Below are 19,153 nucleotides of genomic sequence, written 5' to 3' on the forward strand. Positions count from 1 at the left end.
CAAAGGCCTGCTTTGAACACTCTAATTTTTTCACAGTAAAAGTCCTGGTTCCCCCCACAGCCAGTGAAGGCCATGGGATTCCCCAGAAGGAAAGGAACGGCCGGACAGTACTCGCGGTGAGGCGGACCGGCCGGCCGAACCCAAGGTTCAACTACGAGCTTTTTAACTGCAACAACTTTAATATACGCTATTGGAGCTGGAATTACCGCGGCTGCTGGCACCAGACTTGCCCTCCAATTGTTCCTCGTTAAGGGATTTAGATTGTACTCATTCCAATTACGAGACCCAAAAGAGCCCCGTATCAGTATTTATTGTCACTACCCTAGGTAACCGAGCCCAATAATCACCAAGTCAACGGTCTCTGCATGTTTGGCACGGTGAAGGAACGCGAGCCACGAGCTTCCGAGCCAGCATCTCAGTGACATGTGACTTCCTTCTCCACGAGGAGATCTGATTATCCAGGTATGATTCTCGTTTTCGGAGGCTATGGTATTGACTGCCTCCAGAAAGCCGCTTAATTGGAAGTATGGAACTCGAAACGCCAACGAGGCATCATCAGAGAAAGTGAAGAAGTTGGAAGTATGCGGAATTAGATCCGCACCGAGAGACTGGGCGAGCGAATCTGACAGAAGGGAGATACTATCCGCGACAGAAGCATCTGGTATATTAAGGGTGACAAGGGCCCAGTGAGAGTTCGCCTGATAGATCGCAGGATAAGCACCGTTTGATCAGCACCCAGAATTATTTATCAGATTGATGGGGCGGGAAGAAGTCTATCATACTTGGTGAAACTCAGACGCCTCAGGCAGGTCATCGAACTGCCATCTCCAGGAGCTGGTCGCTCCGAGGCGAAGAGTGCGGCTGCCCCAGAGGAAAGACTGGATGTTCAAGGGGGCTGTCTCGATCTCGGACCCCAGACCTGCATTAGTAGCCCGATAGCTCCCTTCCAAAACATGAAGATAGGTCATGGCCGCTGCCAGAGCAGTGACAAGCAGAGTATGAATGGGGTATCGACACGCCTGTCCCACAAGTGCACGTAACCCTGTGGCGATTCGATGCTGCACCCAGCCAGGATTCGGCCTCATCATCACAGATTCCATTGTGATGTTATCCTCGATTGTGGGAAGGGGGAGAACTGTTAAGTGAACGAGTGGGGCTATGAAAGAATAAAGCAAGTATAGGGCTAGCAATAATCCATGTCCTCGTTGAGAAACAGAAGAGAGATGATTCAGCTGTACAATTCAAGGACAATGGTTTCGTCAGTGGGATAGGGAAAAAAAAGAAAGAAAGAAAGAAAGAAAGAAAGAAAGAAAGAAAGAGAGGAAACGAAAGACTATGGGACAACCGGAGAATGGGTTGTGGGAGCAAATCAACTTGGAAGCAATTCGGGGCTGCTAAAAGAGACGAAGGAGCATAAGGAGCATAGGAAAGGGACGAAGCAGGTCAGGCCGGTCGGGGAAAGGACCTACAACAAGGCTACGGAGACGTAAGCCTGTTATTAGCCAGGTTGCCACTTGTTTAACTAACTAACTATTAACTAACTACTCCGTAACTTGCCTCGTTGCGTCGCGGCCGAAAGACTAAGCACTAGGAGGAAACACCAACGAGGGCCCACGCCATGATCCGGCCGATCTCCTCCCAACTTCAAAACCATATTCCGGAGTATGTCCACATAAATTATACAGTACAACATATACATACATACTTGCATACGTACTGACATACGTACTGTACAAGTGTTGAGTGTAGATAGTACTAAACTACCTAGTAGCCTAGATGGGGATGTAGTGCGTATACGTAACCTACCCAAAACTACTAACTTATTCAGTATTAACGCTGGTGGTCATCTTATCTTCCCCTGTCTTACTTACATAGTACGGGTAGCAAAAGCGACGGATTGGGTCCGAGTGCCATCGTCTACCATCATACAAGTTTCTACCTGAGCACGGAATCAGCTCACTAAGACCCCCCATCCTCATGCCTAGATAAGGTGCTCATTGAGGATGCCCAGCACTAACAGTCCACACACTAGACCTACTAAGCATGAGCCGAGCCCCAATTTGTTCTTTGACTGGAAATTTCCTCCGATGAGGCTTCGGAAATACTCTAATCAGATCGTCGTGGTTTCATAACCAACCAGGAATCCGCCATTCCGAGCCTAGAGATTCTTCAATAGCGAGTATTGCGTTTCATTACACCTACGATCCTCACAACCTAGGACAGCACAATCGCGATGGCTGCAGAAAAGGGCATTTCCGCCGGCTCTGTCGCTCCATCGACAGTCCAGAACTCTCACACTGGCGAAACCTTGCCTCGCCGTGCATTTCAACGATTTTTTGATCGATGCCATGCACAGAGAATCAAGTGTACAGGGAATCAGAGTGGATTGGCCCGGGGTCCATGTCAACGTTGCCAACAGGTTGGACTTGGGTGCGTCTACAGTGAGCGATGCCCCAAGCGCAAGCTACGCAAAACCAGCGCAGCGAACCTTGTCCCCGCAAACCCTAAGCACATGTCCTCGCCCCTGGTCTCCTCCCTTACCTTGCCGCGAGATGTGTCGGGATCGCACTCTGCACCCACCTCCCTGCCCTTCCTGGATTCCTCTGACGATTTCGACTGGTTCTGGCCCTCGATTGACGTGGATAGTCTCCGTATTTGTGGATAGCACCAGGCTGCAAACACCATGATCGACTCGGAGCTTCTTACTGTGCAGTGTGTCGAAAATATCGTCAAATCAAACTGATAACACTAAAGACCGTGTCGAGTCCCAATTCGCGTTCCAAAGGCTAACGGATGTGAGCATTGAGGCTTCAATTCTCATGGTTGACCCGAAATTGTTTCTTGAGCTACGCACACTTATTTTAGACTTTACAATTCAACTGTCTTAGATTTTACATGTCCATGCGAGCCCCGCCCCTCCCAACTTGCTCAGGTCATAATCACTGCACTAACATCGAGGTTATATGACCGGCCCCATATTCCGGCCTTAGGCTAACCTGATTATGGTATAAATGTGGGTATGCTTTTGCACTCCTGAGTCTTGGTTGAGGTTTGACCATCCGACCATTACAGATCATTCGTCGGTTCGTTCAGGCTATGTCTATGACTGAATATGATTTGAGGTTTGTTTTTTCTCTGTTTGGAATCAGAAGCCGGGGTTTCGAACTGAGTTGTCCAATTTCCTCGCCTATATGGCCCCACTGCGCGGGCCCCTCTCCAGGCTCCATGATTCACTCGGCGCCCCACCATCGATTAATCCAATAGAACAAGTTCTCTACGGGTTCCACCATTGCAGTACTCCGTACAGTAGTTTCAAGGATAGGCCCAGCCAGATTTTGAATTTGTTTGCTTGATATAGGGTCAATGGTCTGGCCCAGGGGCGGCAGCCTAGTCTGAAGCGACGCCAGAAGTCAAGAACAAGACACGAAGCCTGGGATTTGAGGATACTCAGGAACCAAGCAGTTGCGAAATTCGATGCATGTAAAGTGGGACTGCGGATTCATGGCGATGCGGTAGAGGCGCCTTCACCAAGCTTCTGGCAACGGGACTTGAAAGCACCCCTCCTTTAGCTAACTACCTATTACACTTACGTAGAACAAGCCTTTACTAGCTCAGATATAAGTGCCCTACTGATCAGATCTGGCTTGGTGAATACAAGTTATCTCCGGAGAACTCAGATGAGTGTGCTTGACACGGAAGAGAAGGCCGCCCCCCAACCCACAAGAAGAGAAAAGAAGTAAAATACAGAGCGTATCTCATGGACCGAAACTGCAGTAGCAGCGACACCTGGGATATCATAGTCTTCTGCTTCTCATCACAACTAAGCTAATCTCACAGGCTAGGTCTAATTGTAACTTCGGTAAACTCTAGTGGTGTTTTTGATGCTGCTGGATATGTCATTTTTGTGACGGTAAGCATGGCATCAGCCCTAGAAATACAATCAGCTGTGGAGATAACTCACGTTGGAGATGTCGGATGGTGCGAAAATACGTATTTCTTGTCAAGAAACTGATTGCCCCCAACGTCCTCTGTGCCTTTTCGGGCTGAGCTAGGCCTAGGAATGGTCCAGTCCCGGACCGGATCATGCGGTCTTCAGTCTTTGATTACCCAGGACCGCACCATGGACAGGCGCCTTGACGGCCTGTCATGTGACCAGACATTAATGCCTCAGGCATTAATAGCCTCAATCTATCTACATTGTTCAGAGTGAAGGCCCTGCGGGCTTCTTCCTTCTTCTCTTTTTTCCCAAGAATGAAATTCTTGCCTGGTTGACTCATCTCCTTTTCGTACTAGTTACACAAGAACTACTAAATCCCTGTCCTGGGGTTTTCTTATATGATGTCCGCTAACGCGTGAGGAATAACGCGTGAGGAATTGCTTCGGCTCCGCTTCAGCTCCGCAAAGAACTCTTCGATAAGGTTGATATCTGGCGAATGAAGCAGAAGATATATCAGAATAACACCTCAATCGGCATATAGCCGCTATATCCTTTCAGTCCGATGGAACGATGCATTTTCTATAATAAGAACAGATTTTGGTTCTGGCTATTTGTTATAATGCTGGAGGAGCTGCTCGATGAAGTCCTCAAAAGCATTGGCATCAGTAGACCCTTGAACACACCTCTAAGATTTATTTTATCTTGGGCATTTGCAGATAGTAGTTGGAAGTTGATCACGACGGAATTTGGCAAGTTGGACCGGGATTATATCTAAAAGCGACCACTGCAGTCTGTTCGCCGGGATCCAGCTTTCTTATCACAGCCTAATTTATCTACAAATATCAACTGATTTGACTGGAATACTGTAAGATGATAAAGAAAGAAGCCTCGCAAGTCAGCAGTCTGTTCTTTGGCAATCTGTCGCGCTGTTTTTCTAGACCACCCGACCGAAGCAAGTGCTCTGCTGATGCTCTGAATTGTCACATGTTTTCCAATTTTGTCCCAGATCCATACTGCCATTTCATCTTGATAGAGATTTGGCTTCTCCTTAGATGTTCGCAAAGAGCTTCGAGCATGAAAGGTATAATAATGCGTGGGCGACCTACACCATTGCACCGTGCTTGGACGTTGCTGGATGTCTGCAGGTTGGAGCGAGTATACACAATTAACTGTTTTCTGCAGTCAGTGATGTGAGCCATCGGAGATGTTGTCAGAAAGCTTTGAATCATGTGTTGGATTAGTTCCAGTTGAGCGGGCTTCGAATTTAGAGCCATTGTGCGTTAAACAACTTCCGTCAACTAGGAGATGTCCATTAAGCAAACGCCCTACTTGGCCTGACGATAGGCATTGTGAGGTTTGGATCAATTAGATTCCGTTTCTGCCAATGTGATTCTTATATTTGCACGGAAAATGCCCCACCGCTTGGACGTAGCTACGTGGATATCTCCTCTGGAAATTGACCACTGCACCTAATACTGTGTTCCTGTTCTTTTGCTTTTTGTTTTATTCTTAAGCCTTATTGATCTAATCTTTGAGTATCACACGGCTCAAAATACTTTTACATAATATAGAAAGAGTCCTGGGACCTGTAACGAGCAACTGTAATTATCATACTTGTGGTTACACACGCAATTTTTACTTTTTGTAGTGCGGGGTAGCTGAGTGTTGTAGCTAAGAAACTTGTATATAAGGCCTTAATCTTAGTCTCAGCTGGTGTGTCCGGTGATACATACTGTTCTAAAACCCTCCGCTCAAACGATGAACAACTCAACTGCATCTTTTACTGCCGATAATATTGGACTCCAGGTCGGTCAAAATCCTGGGCAGATTAATAGTCAGTTTTACTACAATTATTACAATCAATCTGATGATTCAAAAGTGAGTGAGATAATTACTACCACTGCTTACTTAGTCGAATTTTTCATCTTGGGATACGGAATGACTTACACTTTAACTCTTTAAAGACCATCAATCCCGAGCTTGATAAGCGGCGGATCGAAGAGGAGAAGGGAGGCCTTCTTCGAGACTCTTACCGCTGGGGGCTCGACCATGATGATTTTATTAGATGGAGATACACTGCAGGCAATCAGTTTCTCTAGATCAAAGGTGATCCTGGTAAAGGCAAGACAATGCTAATTTGTGGTATTGTTGATGAGCTTTCAGAGAAAGCTACGCAAGACAAAATTAATATTGCCTACTTCTTCTGCCAAGCCACCAACAATCGTATCAACAGTGCTACAGCGATTCTACAAGGACTTATTACTATGCTTAGGAAGCAACAGCCTCTGCTCCAGACCCATATTCCTGCGAAGTTTCTTGACAACGAGAATAGGTAGTTCGAAGTCCACAATGTCTTCCACAAGATACTCCAAGATCCGGCTACCCAGAAGACTTACCTAATAATTGATGCACTGGACGAGTGTATCATTGATCAAAATAGATTTCTTAGATTTCTTGAAGAGGAATCATCAGATTATCAACATGTGAAATGGATTGTCTCAAGTCGAAACTGGCCGAGTATCGAAAAATATCTCGATAATACAACAGAAATCAGACTTCACCTTGAGCTGAATGAAGATAATCTGGCTGCCGGTGTTGACTACTTCATCAAGAATAAAGTAGAGGCGTTATCAAGAAAGCATGAATACAGCAAAGCAACAAGAAAAGCTATTGAGGATCATCTTGTACTCAATGCAAAAGGAACATTTCTCTGGGTAGCTTTGGTTTGCGAGCAACTGAAAGATGTTCCCCCTGAGTACATCCAAGCGGAACTTGCAACGTTTCCCCCGGGGCTTGGCATGCTATATCAGCGAATGTTGGCCAACATCAATAAGCTAAAATATGATGCTAAGCACTGCACGTCTCTACTTGGGATTGTAGCCACTGTCTACCGTCCTATCACATTGGATAAGTTATCATGTTATCTCAAACTACCAAACAGTTCGACAAGCGACATAGAGTCTGATGATAAGTGCCTAATCAAATATCTTGAAAGGATTGCAAGAAATTGTGGTTCTTTTCTTGCTCTTCGAGGACATACAATCGCACTGATCCATCAATCTGCGCAGGACTTCCTTCTCAAAGAGGCCTCCCAAGAAATTGCTCCGAAAGGTGTGCGAAAAATACACTACTTCATCTTCTCGAGGTCTTTACAAGCACTTCACAAAACATTACGGCGCAATATTTACGAGCTCGATGACCCTGCAATTACAACTGATCAGATCACGCAGCCAGATACAGATCCACTACAATCCATACGATACGCATGTATTTATTGGGTTGATCATCTTAAAGACTATACTCGAGACGAGATACCAAGCAAAGAAACCGGTGAACAGCTCCGGGGCACAAGTTTAGAGCGCATATTCTTTCATCGTAAACCTTTTCATTTGCTTCATAATTTCTGTCGGTTGAAAAGCTTCTTCGAAAAAGCGATCTTGATACTCATCTTTGGAAAAGAACAACTTCGAAAGAAGATTCCAGCCGGACGATTGATGGCAGGACTGCAAGGCGTGACTTTACCTATGACCATATACCGAACTTTCATTCAACATCTGGGAGCTTCTAGCCTACTAAGAGGCCTATTCAAGACAGCCATTTCAGTACGAAGCCTCAGAAGCCGACTCTTTCGAAGAGAAGAAAAACGCAAACAAAGTCAAAGCTTGGTGCACACTACTTTGCTTGAAGATTTTTTCTGCCAGGACTTTCTTTACTGGTTGGAAGCTCTTACACTACTAGGTAATCTAGCTGAAGGAGCGACAGCGATGCTGAAACTTGAAAGATTAATAGAGGTATGTGTTATTTATTATTTTGCAATCAGCTATTCTAACTTAAATATAGACAAAGGAGGAATATGAAGTACTACATAAGAGGATTCGAGATGCATACCGCTTTATCATATATCATAAGCCGATGATAGAGGATTATCCACTTCAAGTATACACCTCAGCGATATTCTTTAGTCCTCGGAGCAGTATCACAAGGACTCAATTTGAGTCTGAGGAACTAAGATGGATGAACGCCAGGTCAATGATAGGCGAGAGCTGGAGTGCCTGCCTGCAGACGCTCGAGGGCCACGGTGGCTGGGTCCAGTCAGTAGTCTTCTCGCATGACTCCAAGCTGCTAGCGTCTGCTTCCCACGATAATACCGTCAAGCTATGGAACGCCGCCAGCGGCGCCTGCTTGCAGATATTTAAGGGCCACAGTGGCTCAGTTCAGTCAGTAGTTTTCTCACATAACTCTAAGATACTGGCATCTGCTTCCCGCGATAATACTATCAAACTATAGAATACCGCCAGCGGCGCCTCTCTGCAGACACTTAAGAACCACAGTGGCTGGATTCAGTCAGTGGTCTTCTCGCATGACTCTAAGCTGCTGGCGTCTGCTTCCGACGATAAGACTATTAGACTGTGGATTACTGTTAGTAGTGCATGCCTGCAGACGCTCAAGGGCCACGGTAGCTGGGTCCAGTCAGTAGTCTTCTCGCATGACTCCAAGCTGCTGGCGTCTGCTTCCCGTGACGAGACTGTTAAGCTATAGGATGCTGCTAACGGCGTCTGCCTGCAGACACTCAAGGACCACAGTAGCTTAGTCCAATCAGTGGTTTTTTCACATAACTCCAAGCTTCTAGCATCTGCTTCTTACGATAAGACAGTTAAGCTGTGGGATGCAGCCAGCGGTACCTGCCTGCAGACACTTAAAGGCCACAGTAGCTGGGTTCAGTCAGTAGTCTTCTCGCATAACTCTAAGCTGCTGGCGTCAGCTTCCCATGACAAGACTGTTAAGCTGTGGAATGCCGTTAGTGGTGCATGCCTGCAGACGCTCAAGGGACACAGTGGCTGGGTTCAGTCAGTGGACTTCTCGCATGATTCCAAGCTGCTGGCGTCTGCTTCCCGCGACGAGACCGTCAAGCTATAGGATGCCGCCAGCGGTTCCTATCTGCAGGCACTCGAGGGCCACAGTGGCTCGGTTCAGTCAGTGGTCATCTCGCATAACTTTAAGCTGCTGGCGTCCGCTTCCCGCGATAACACTGTTAAGCTGTGGGACGCCGCCAGCGGTGCCTGCCTGCAGACGCTTAAGGGCCATAATGGCTGGGTCCAGTCAGTGGTCTTCTCGCATAAATCCAAGCTGCTGGCGTCTACTTCCTATGATAAAACTGTTAAGCTGTAGGATGCCGCCAGCAGCACCTGCCTGCAGACATTTAAAGGCCATATTAGCTGGATTCAGTTAGTAGTTTTTCTATATAGCTCCAAGCTGCTGGCGTCTGCTTCCCATGATAATACTATTAAGCTGTAGGATACCACCAGTGGTACCTGCCTGCAGACACTTAATAGCTATAGTAGCTGGATTCAGTCAGTAGTCTTCTCGCATGACTCCAAGCTGCTGGCGTCAGCTTCCCGCGATAATACTGTTAAGCTGTGGGAGGCTGCTAGTAGTGTCTGTCTGCAGATACTCAAGAGCTATATTGGCTGGGTTCAATCAGTGGTCTTTTCGTATAACTCTAAGCTGCTGGCGTCTGCTTCCTATAATAAGACTGTTAAGATATAGAACGCTACTAACAGTACCTGCCTGCAGACACTCGAAGGTCATAATAGCTGGGTTCAGTTAGTGGTCTTTTCGCATAACTCCAAGCTGCTGGCGTCAGCTTCCCGCGATAATACTGTTAAGCTATGGAAGGCTGCTAGTAGTGCCTGCCTGCAGACACTTAAGAGCCATATTAGCTGGGTTCAGTCAGTGGTCTTCTCGTATAACTCTAAGCTGCTGGCGTCTGCTTCCTATAATAAGACTGTTAAGATATAGGACGCTACTAACGGTACCTGCCTGCAGACACTCGAAGGTCATAATAGCTGGGTTCAGTTAGTGGTCTTCTCGCATGACTCTAAGCTGCTGGCGTCTGCTTCCCACGATAAGTCCGTCAAACTATGGGACGCCGCCAGCGGCGCCTGCCTGCAGACGCTCAAGAGCCACGTTGGCTGGGTCACAAAACATGGTCTGGATAACCTCATTTTGACTTACCTTGCGAAGTCGCCATCCTCCCAGGCAAATCCTGAAATATTGTATTCTCAGGGATTTGGAATAAGTCTTGATCGAACCTGGGTTACATGGAACTCAGAAAAGCTGTTGAAGTTGCCATCAATTTTTAAGATATCAGCCTCCGCTGTAACATATTCGACTATTTGTATTGGTTTTGAATCAGGGCAAGTTCTTATACTGAGCTGTGAACGTCACTAGCGTTGTCTGCTTAGATTTAGGAGTACATGGAAATGTAACATCTTCTCAAATATGGTCTTCTACTATCTTCTATTTCTTAATCTTCTTGTAAAAGGAGGGCCTGCAACTAGTTAAATATTTATTCAGAGAGCTTTTGCCCACTGCATGCTTGTAGATTCTGTTAGCTTCCACCTGAATATAGATCTTAGCTTATTGTTACTCATGATAAATCTCTGGGTCCCGTGACGCGGGAACGGGCCCAATATCCCCGTCTTCCTTACCACCACACTTTTCCCATGTACGTAACATAACAAGCAATTAATAATTATTGAATGGCTTCATTCTCCCACCGTCTTAGGCAATAAATGTCCTCTTGCTTGATAGAACTGAATGGCCTGAGAGACGAATTCGCCAGGGCAGCATCAATGGTTAATAGTGGACATCCGTGGCCTTAGGCATAAATCTTATGCAAATCTCTAAGTCCATTACCGATAGACAGTTTTTATTCGTCAAAAGGAATGGGAATATTACTTCGCCCGAGTCGCTTGTCGAGGAAAAATCAGAGTTCTCCAGCAGGGGATCGCGTTACTTTTCGGCTGGTGCTATGTCTGCTTTCCTTCTCGCGGTGTTACAAGAGACCCGTGCTAATTGACAGAAACAGTCCGCCACAGGACCTTCGGCGACATCCTCTTCCTCGAATACCATACCGTTAGCATTTCGACAGAATCTCTACGCTGAGCCAGAGCGGGGCTCAGGCGCCAAATGCTCGTCCGGGCGTTTTATCGAATGGTCAGCGCCTCGATCTCCTTTCCCAAGGCTCACGCCTCCATGCATACTTCGGAAGAGCATCCGCCCATCTCGGGTCATGAACCCGCTCAGCACCAGCAACAGCACAAATAAAATCCCCCAAAACCAGAGCTCAAACGCTAAATAGACCATCTCGCCATCCTTTCACCATCAGATTCCCCCAATCATGACCACCTGCACGCCATCCTCCCGCTTCTCCTCGTCCCCCTACATCTCCCCGGACCGTATCTTCGAATTAACCGCCCAATACCTGGACGACCCCAGCCCTCAGAAAGTCAACCTCGGCCAAGGCACATACCGTGACAGCCACGGCCAACCGTGGGTGCTCCCCGCCGTGGCTGCCGCACGCAACCGCCTGACGGCCACCGGCCTGAACCATGAATACCTCCCGATCCTGGGTCATCCGGTCTTCCGCACGCTGGCCCCACAGCTCGCCCTCGGACCAGCCCTGCACGCCAGTCTCGCTTCCCAGATAGCCGCCTGTCAGTCGCTCTCGGGAACGGGGGCATTGCATCTGGCTGGGCTGCTTCTTCGACACCTCCACGACATTCAGCCCCGGCAGGGGCTCGCCACCCCTGCTCTGCCGAAAGTCTACATCCCAAGCCCCACCTGGTCGAACCACCACCAAATCTTCACCTCCCTAGGGTTTGAAGTTGTCTCACTGCCCTATTACGCCGCGACCACCCGCTCCCTGGCGTTAGAACCCTATCTCGCCGCCTTGGCGGCGGCGGAGCGCAACAGCGTCGTGATCCTGCATGCGTGCGCGCACAACCCCTCGGGGTGTGATCCGACGCCCGCGGAATGGCGGCAGGTCGCGCAGATCGCCAAAGAACGGAACCTCTTCCCCCTCTTCGATGCTGCATACCTGGGGTTCAACTCGGGGGATCTTGACGAGGACGCCGCGGCGATTCGGTTGTTTGCGGGCGAGGAGTTCGGGCTCGAGATTGGGGTGTGTATGTCCTTTGCGAAGAATATGGGGCTCTATGGTATGATTTCCCTTCATTTTCGCGGGCTGTATGGTGGAGTGGTGTTGCGGAGTTGAAGGCCGGATTGGGACTACGACTCGCGGAGGGAAACGGCGGGTTACGGTATGCTAATCGAACGATAGGCGAGCGGACGGGGTGCTTCTTCCTCACCGCACATACCAAAACAGCAGCCAGGAATACGGAGTCGGTTTTGGAAGTGTTGCAGCGACGGGAAGTATCGAATCCACCCGCTTATGGGGCGAAGATTGCGGCCATGATTCTGGGGAATGAGGAGCTGGGGAAGATGTGGAAGGAGGACTTGCAGACCATGAGTGGACGGATTCGGGAGATGAGGGGCCAGCTGGTCGAGGGGCTGGTCAAATATGGTGAGTCTGACCTATACCAGGCTGCTGAGGTCGGATGACGACGACAGGATGCAGGGTTGATGACGGTTGTGCTGACAGTTACAGGGGCCCCCGGCGACTGGGCGCATTTGGTGCGCCAGACCGGGATGTTTGGATTTCTCGGACTAGAGGAGGGCGTCGTAAAGGAGTTGCGGGGTGGGTGATTTCTACTCAAGCCAGTTCTCATTGTTTAGACGCTAACAAAATCAGAGGAGGATCATATTTACATGGCGGATAATTCGCGCGTGTCGATCGCTGGGTTAAATCCAGGGAATGTCGAGTATGTAGCCAGAGCAATCGCAGAGCGCCTGCGGAAGCGAAATGCTTAATTTGAGGGGGTCATAGATGAATACCGAGAGAACACGGGTAACGTTGGCTTGATGCAGGGCGCTTTATTCATTGCATGCCAGTCCTATTTAGACGAGCTTGTTCTGCTTTCGGCCGTTCCACCAGTTCAACGTTCGGTAGCCAGCATTGGGCTTTTTCTTGGTAAACATGGTCATCGATTCAATCTTCAAGTGTCAACTGAGTGACATAGCCGCCAACTCGTCCCTGTGATTGTGTGTAACAGCTGGTCGATACATGAACCTCGGATGTTAGTCAGGACTCCCCTCGGCTGAGTGGTCAAGGCAGTCGTATCCTCCTAATTGCTGGTTGCATGCAATAGAACGGGCCCCAGACGCGCTTTTATCATCAGTCCTAGTGCATATCATGAAGGCGGAGTCTAGAATGACAACGTACGACTTCGGCTAACTAGGACGAGGGATCTTTAAGCCCATGTGCAATATAAAGGTTCCATCTCTCTCCCATAACGACACAGCCAATTGTCGCTGGAGGTACCTTGAGGTTATTGCTCATCCGTGCAGATGTCCCGCTTCGACTGGTGGAGCTCCAGGACACCAAGCCCGCCTTTCATAACCCTGCTTGTATCTCGGCTTCGACTCGGCTTCCCTCGGGTGATTTGACCTCCATGCCTAGCCCGAGTAGCCACTTTCCGGTGTGTGGGTGATCGATGTGACTGAGAGCTTTGTCATGGATGTCAATGCCTGAACGCGTATGCTCGTCAATGCAAAGCTCGCTCCGGAACCCGAAAACGAGGTTACTTATTGCGATTTAATACATCCTTCAAAGTGGCGTGGCAGATATTGAGGATCGACATACTCTGATTAGCTAGGCCTTATCAGTAGATCAAACAACAGATGAGTTGAGCTGCATTGGTGACATACGCGCTCCAAGATTCCAGAGGTAAGTTGTCAATTGGCAGAATCAAGAGCTTGGACAACGTCCGTGATCCAAAACCCTTCGCTTCGTTCCTCCATGGTAAACTTCAGTGACAGGGCGGCAATCCCCTTGATCTTCTCCTTGTGAGGCCCCCACCTTGTTGAGCCTTTCGTTCTCAAAGAGTCTCGAAGGTTCCTCGCTCGGTCTTCTTCTACTAAGTCAATCGGAGGAGCGGAGTGCTGCTCTGAGGCGACGCGCTCGATCCATTCCGCGATCGATTCTCGATCATCTCTGTTCATTCGCGTGCATCAGTAGAACGCATTACCTTGAAGTGATGAGTTGTTCAGGTCGGAAGTAAGAGAAACTATGGAAGTTCACGTAGTCGTTGTTCTTTATTTACCTCGGATAGCCCGTGACTCCACCAAACGATCCACGGCCCCAGCTGAATTATTGTTCCTGTGCCTTGACCTCCAACGTCGCAGAGCTTCGGCTCTGCTCCATACTTGCTCGTGAACAATAGCCCATTCACTATTTACCTAGAAATCCTCTTCACAACTCCTCTATCAAGACACCATGGGAAAAGCCCAGCATTCTCTGATCGCAAGACTATCATCAACGAACGAATTTCGTTGGTTTCTGCAGTACCTCTTGCCGCCAATAGCCTCCCTGAAGGACTGACAGTTCTCATCGCATCACAATCCCATAGAACCGAGTCTAATTCAGCATGTTTCGCACAATCTCAGCCCTACTCCGAACTCGATGATTAGCAGTAGCATTATCCAGCTCACACCAGAGATACTCACACCACAAACGTCCCAGCAGACGCCGGCATCGCCCTCAACAACGCCGGCCCGATCCCATAGAACAACCCCCGCAATCCACTCACAGCCCACGTATCCCGCACCACATGTTCCACCCCACGATATTTCCTCTCAGGTCCCAACCCATCACTCTGCATTCGGCTCTTAATCACATCGATCGGATGGCTCAACAACCAGAGCGCCTCCCCCGCCAAACCCCCATACACCGCAATCTGCCAGCCCGGTAACTCCTCGCGCCGTTTGCGGTGCCGATGCATGGCCCACCGAACCAGCCCCTCATACGTCGCGAACCACACTCCGTACCCATGCATCTCACGAACAACCGTCATCAGTTGGCCCCGATACAACCCTGCCAGCCCGCCCGCCCTCATCAATTTTCGTGCACAGTCAAACGGCCCCATGTAGATTCTTCCCGTGCCGTGCGGTTGCGTCTGAAGTCTGATGCGGATATGCTCCACTGGGCCCGAGACGATACTAGTCACCAGCCCTGCACCAGCACCAGCGATGTAAAACTGAGGAAGGGAGAGGGTCCGATCATGCGAGGGGCGGGTTTGGAGATTGCGTGATTCGATCGCTTGGCGGAAGGTATGCAAAGCTCCGAACGAAATGCTGACCTATAACCCTTGTGAGGTCTTGAGACAGAGCCGGTAGAAAAAAAAAAGATACGCACGCAAGCGCCAACCCCCAGCAAGGGCATAAGCGTGCCCTGATTTGCGGCACTGTCTCAGCATGAAACTTCCATTACCCCTTGAGCAGCAACAAACCTTGTAGAATGCGAGGGCACCTTCCTTGGCCCAGATGTGGCGAGTAGCAGACCACGCATCCCCGCCTTCTTGAGTCTGCAGACGAACCTTGACAAGGTCTGGGCTGTGAGAATGTCTGTCTTGTTCAGGGTAGCGGTGGCTTACCGAATGGTTGTCCTGGACGCGTCAGCGTTGCTTCGGAGCATTGGGCAAAGAGTCTTACCGATGAGGACCTGTGCAACTCCACCAGCTGCACCAGCAGTCACGTCCTTGGCGGTCTGCCTCCATTCTTGGGATCTGGGCACCTCTAATGTGGGAATTTGGTCACTCATCTTGGATTGGGGTCCTACTCGCGTGCTATATGAAGACAATGGGTGAAAGATCCAAGAAATAGACACGCCTAGGAGCACATCCATTCTAGTCGTGGTCAGAGGAGGGTTCCATGCTTGATAGACTAGATTTCCCCACGTTCGGGTATTGTTCCGAGAGACTCTGCACGGTCATCGCCATGTTTCGGGATCCGACTCCGACCCTTGATACGGGTTGCGAGTGGCTTGCCTGTATCTTTGGGTTATGGCTTTATGGTCTCTAGGAAGGATTGAAACTCATCAGCCCCTTCGCGGTCGCGAGCTGTTAAGTTAAGGGCCATGCTCCTGTCAACACTGTCCTGGAAAATCCAACGTAATCCCTCGTCATACCATGGGCTACAGCAAAACAGCCATAAACTGAGAAAACAACCACTTTTCAAGCTCAGAGCTCTCCATTCTGTTTGAAACAATAAGAATCAGTTCGTCGCGACGATCTTATATGATTCTCGTGATGGGGATGTGAGGAGCATGCGGAAGGAAGAGGACGCCAGAAATATAACATCGAGAGGATTGACGGGGCCCTGTCGAGTATCACGGGGGGCTACACTCTTGCCAATTTCACTGCGCTCGTGGTGAACTGAACCATTTCGGGAGGTGGCCGTCCTCTTCAACCTTTTCTCATGGGGCGAAAGAAAACATTTACTGTCGGTGATACTGTCCAGGCTTATCTGATCCGAAGGCCGTTATTAGACTATCATCACGAGACTTGGTCACATGCACATTGGCTGCTCTGATCAGCCCTAAGATTGAGAGGACTTCCACGGCGGTCTAGAAGCTTTGCTTGCAGACAGACTATGGCGAGTATGGTCTAGAAGCTTGCTGCATCTTAGGCCGGGGTGCCTGAACCTAGCTCATGAAACGGCCTTGAAACAGAATCATGCTGGAATCGAGGCTCTGCGTCTAATTATACATCACTCTTTTCTGTGGAAACTGAAGATCAACCTTCGAGGTCACTTTAGCTTCTCCCAAACCCTCCATGTCGACATACTTGACTCGAGGTTATTTATATCACAGGTAGCTATACAAACCCCGTCAGGGACTTTCAAGTACAGCAAGCATAATAAGAGGGGTGGGGGCTCTACTCCGTATACTGGAGTCATTTGTCTCATATTGTGCCAGCTCTTAGTGTACTGTAAGTTACAATTCGAATGATAAGTGTCTACTTTCCACGGTACGGTTGCTGGCTGTTCTCAATCTCTTAGTCACGAGAGTGAGTGAGTTAGAATGTCCCAGCTCCTCAGAATAGAGCTCTCCACTTGAGGGTCGACCCCTAGCATCTGAGCATCAACCTGTGACTCAGAGCACCTCGCTTGCTATTCTTAACCTCTATCGCCCACTGCTCCTTGAGTGTTGGGAGAGGAGGAGGGGGGGCGGGTACCAGGGAGCGACAGTTTGAGTTGGTCACGAATATAGATTAACCTTCCATAACACCACCAATCCAGTGAGCCTTGACCCTCGGGGTTCCCCAGATCGAACCGAAAGAGTCATGCTTGGATCTACAAAATGATAATCGGAGTGGCATCGGGGCTGGACCCCAGCGTGACTCATGTGACGGACCCCGAAGTGGGAGCCGAGACTGACCACATCCAGCCCAAGCCGCTTGCGGCAACCCACGGTTGATCCACCGAGAAACCAATCAGCAGCCGTGCAATCCGACATCGGCCGGGGAGCAATTGTTCAACTCCGGATCACGTGAATCGCCGCCGGCCGATCTCGTCCCCAGCAACGAGTTTATAAACTGGACGAGAGTTCCAGCTGTCCTCCTTTCTATTCTTCTTCTTCTTCTCCATCTCATCAATTCTGTTCCACTCTCCTCTCTTCCCTTCATCCTCCTCCTCCATACTCCCTTCGCCTCTTTCATCCTTCCTTCTTTCATCCTATTCCTCATCCACACACATACACACAATGGCCTCTCGTGGACTTCCCCGTGCCCTCCGCCTGGCCCGCGTTGGTGCCCCTCGCTCCGTGCTCTCCGCCGCCCTACCCCGGCCCGCCCTCAAGGCTGCCACCGCCGCCGTTCCCCGCGTGACCGCCGCCCCGATCACCCCCGCCCGCGGCGTCAAGACCATGACCTTTGCCGACAGCCAGGAGACCGTCTACGAGCGTGAGGACTGGCCCCGCGAGAAGCTCCAGGAGTACTTCAAGAACGACACCCTCGCCCTCATCGGCTACGGCTCCCAGGGTCACGGCCAGGGTCTGAACCTGCGCGACCAGGGCCTCAACGTCATCGTCGGTGTCCGCAAGGACGGTGCCTCGTGGAAGGAGGCCATCCAGGACGGCTGGGTTCCCGGCAAGAACCTGTTCGACGTCGAGACCGCCGTCAAGAAGGGTACCATCGTCATGAACCTGCTCTCCGATGCCGCCCAGTCCGAGACCTGGCCCCAGCTGAAGCCCCTGATCACCAAGGGCAAGACCCTCTACTTCTCCCACGGTTTCTCCCCCGTCTTCAAGGAGAAGACCAAGGTCGAGGTCCCCGAGGACGTCGACGTCATCCTCGTCGCCCCCAAGGGCTCTGGCCGCACCGTCCGCTCCCTCTTCCGTGAGGGCCGCGGCATCAACTCCTCCGTCGCCGTCTTCCAGGACGTCACCGGCAAGGCCAAGGAGAAGGCCATCGCCCTGGGTGTCGCCGTTGGCTCCGGATACCTGTACGAGACCACCTTCGAGAAGGAGGTCTACTCCGACCTGTACGGTGAGCGTGGCTGCCTGATGGGCGGTATCCACGGTATGTTCCTCGCCCAGTACGAGGTCCTCCGTGAGCGTGGCCACAGCCCCTCCGAGGCTTTCAACGAGACCGTCGAGGAGGCCACTCAGTCCCTCTACCCCCTGATCGGTGCCAACGGCATGGACTGGATGTACGCCGCCTGCTCCACCACCGCCCGCCGTGGTGCCATCGACTGGTCCGCCCGCTTCAAGGACAACCTCAAGCCCCTCTTCAACGAGCTGTACGACGCCGTCCGCGACGGTACCGAGACCCAGCGCTCCCTGGACTACAACTCCCAGAAGGACTACCGCGAGAAGTACGAGAAGGAGATGCAGGACATCCGTGATCTCGAGATCTGGCGCGCCGGAAAGGCTGTTCGGTATGTTCCCGGAAATCTATCATTGTCAATCGACACCAATGCTAACTTGGAAATGTCTACAGCTCCCTCCGCCCCGAGAACCAGAAGTAAACCAGCCACTTCATCTTTTCTTGAATTCTTTGAGATCGGGATAGAAACCCCTGGGGGGAAAAGTTTTACGACTGTACTATGATGTGAACTGTTTAGGATTTCCTTTTTCCTGTTTTCTTTTTGTTCAAACCTATCCTACCTATTGGTGTATAATCGGAAATATCATTACCATAAATTTTTACTTTCTTCCGCTTCTCGTTCTCAATCCCTAGCCACTATTTAGATCCGAAGACACACTCGAAGCATTGCCAGAGAAAAAAGTGTATGACTCATCAACCCGGCAAAATCCGGGGAAAGGTCGAGGTCGAGGTCGAGGTCGAGGCTTTCTTCCCTCCCCTCCCCCCACTTAAAATCGACTGTGCGTTCCGGGCTCGGCTGCAGCTGCCGTACTTCACGTCTGAATGGCTCAGTCGGAGTGCGGACCACGACTCCGGGAGCCCGATCTTCAGCTACCGACCATGAAGCAACACCACCGTGTGCCCCGATATCGGGAAACCTGCAACAATG

At 50.1% G+C, this 19,153-nt stretch overlaps 6 protein-coding genes across 6 annotated transcripts, besides 2 other annotated features; 4 read left to right on the forward strand and 2 right to left on the reverse strand.

Annotated features, from left to right (window-relative positions):
* Nucleotides 1–317: 317 nt before the first annotated feature.
* Nucleotides 318–698: a sequence feature (Protein overlapping with rRNA (BO95DRAFT_294068, RAH40627.1) was converted to a misc_feature.).
* An 84-nt stretch (nucleotides 699–782) lies between these two features.
* Nucleotides 783–1,100: a sequence feature (Protein overlapping with rRNA (BO95DRAFT_294068, RAH40627.1) was converted to a misc_feature.).
* Nucleotides 1,101–2,037: 937 nt separating this feature from the next.
* On the forward strand, nucleotides 2,038–2,665 carry BO95DRAFT_508597 (Zn(II)2Cys6 transcription factor domain-containing protein; the record flags this gene model as incomplete). The annotated part of the gene is made up of 1 exon (XM_025591289.1): nucleotides 2,038–2,665. The coding sequence occupies exon 1, from the start codon at nucleotides 2,234–2,236 to the stop codon at nucleotides 2,663–2,665; it is 432 nt and encodes a 143-aa protein (XP_025437149.1). The 5' UTR covers nucleotides 2,038–2,233.
* A 3,030-nt stretch (nucleotides 2,666–5,695) lies between these two features.
* Nucleotides 5,696–9,106, forward strand: BO95DRAFT_508599 (WD40 repeat domain-containing protein; the record flags this gene model as incomplete). The annotated part of the gene is made up of 7 exons (XM_025591290.1): nucleotides 5,696–5,815; nucleotides 6,037–6,269; nucleotides 6,387–7,728; nucleotides 7,778–8,154; nucleotides 8,236–8,464; nucleotides 8,504–8,842; nucleotides 8,882–9,106. 7 exons carry the CDS (start codon nucleotides 5,696–5,698, stop codon nucleotides 9,104–9,106), a joined length of 2,865 nt encoding a protein of 954 aa, XP_025437150.1.
* Nucleotides 9,107–11,120: 2,014 nt separating this feature from the next.
* Nucleotides 11,121–12,866, forward strand: BO95DRAFT_424284 (aromatic-amino-acid aminotransferase; the record flags this gene model as incomplete). The annotated part of the gene is made up of 4 exons (XM_025584666.1): nucleotides 11,121–11,940; nucleotides 12,063–12,305; nucleotides 12,390–12,479; nucleotides 12,534–12,866. 4 exons carry the CDS (start codon nucleotides 11,121–11,123, stop codon nucleotides 12,650–12,652), a joined length of 1,272 nt encoding a protein of 423 aa, XP_025437151.1. The 3' UTR covers nucleotides 12,653–12,866.
* A 1,392-nt stretch (nucleotides 12,867–14,258) lies between these two features.
* Nucleotides 14,259–15,440, reverse strand: BO95DRAFT_468548 (mitochondrial carrier protein; the record flags this gene model as incomplete). Its single annotated transcript, XM_025589366.1, has 6 exons — nucleotides 14,259–14,289; nucleotides 14,348–14,979; nucleotides 15,036–15,071; nucleotides 15,130–15,227; nucleotides 15,274–15,285; nucleotides 15,332–15,440. The coding sequence occupies 6 exons, from the start codon at nucleotides 15,438–15,440 to the stop codon at nucleotides 14,259–14,261; spliced, it is 918 nt and encodes a 305-aa protein (XP_025437152.1).
* A 1,312-nt stretch (nucleotides 15,441–16,752) lies between these two features.
* Nucleotides 16,753–17,258, reverse strand: BO95DRAFT_294128 (uncharacterized protein). Its single transcript, XM_025581735.1, has one exon. The coding sequence runs from the start codon at nucleotides 17,133–17,135 to the stop codon at nucleotides 16,878–16,880; it is 258 nt and encodes an 85-aa protein (XP_025437153.1). The 5' UTR covers nucleotides 17,136–17,258; the 3' UTR covers nucleotides 16,753–16,877.
* Nucleotides 17,259–17,265: 7 nt separating this feature from the next.
* On the forward strand, nucleotides 17,266–18,646 carry BO95DRAFT_424289 (Ketol-acid reductoisomerase; the record flags this gene model as incomplete). The annotated part of the gene is made up of 2 exons (XM_025584667.1): nucleotides 17,266–18,556; nucleotides 18,619–18,646. Exons 1-2 carry the CDS (start codon nucleotides 17,382–17,384, stop codon nucleotides 18,644–18,646), a joined length of 1,203 nt encoding a protein of 400 aa, XP_025437154.1. The 5' UTR covers nucleotides 17,266–17,381.
* Between the last annotated feature and the right edge of the window lie 507 nt (nucleotides 18,647–19,153).

This window comes from Aspergillus brunneoviolaceus (genome assembly GCF_003184695.1).
Source record: "Aspergillus brunneoviolaceus CBS 621.78 unplaced genomic scaffold BO95scaffold_95, whole genome shotgun sequence".
Classification (NCBI taxonomy): Eukaryota; Fungi; Ascomycota; class Eurotiomycetes; order Eurotiales; family Aspergillaceae; genus Aspergillus; species Aspergillus brunneoviolaceus.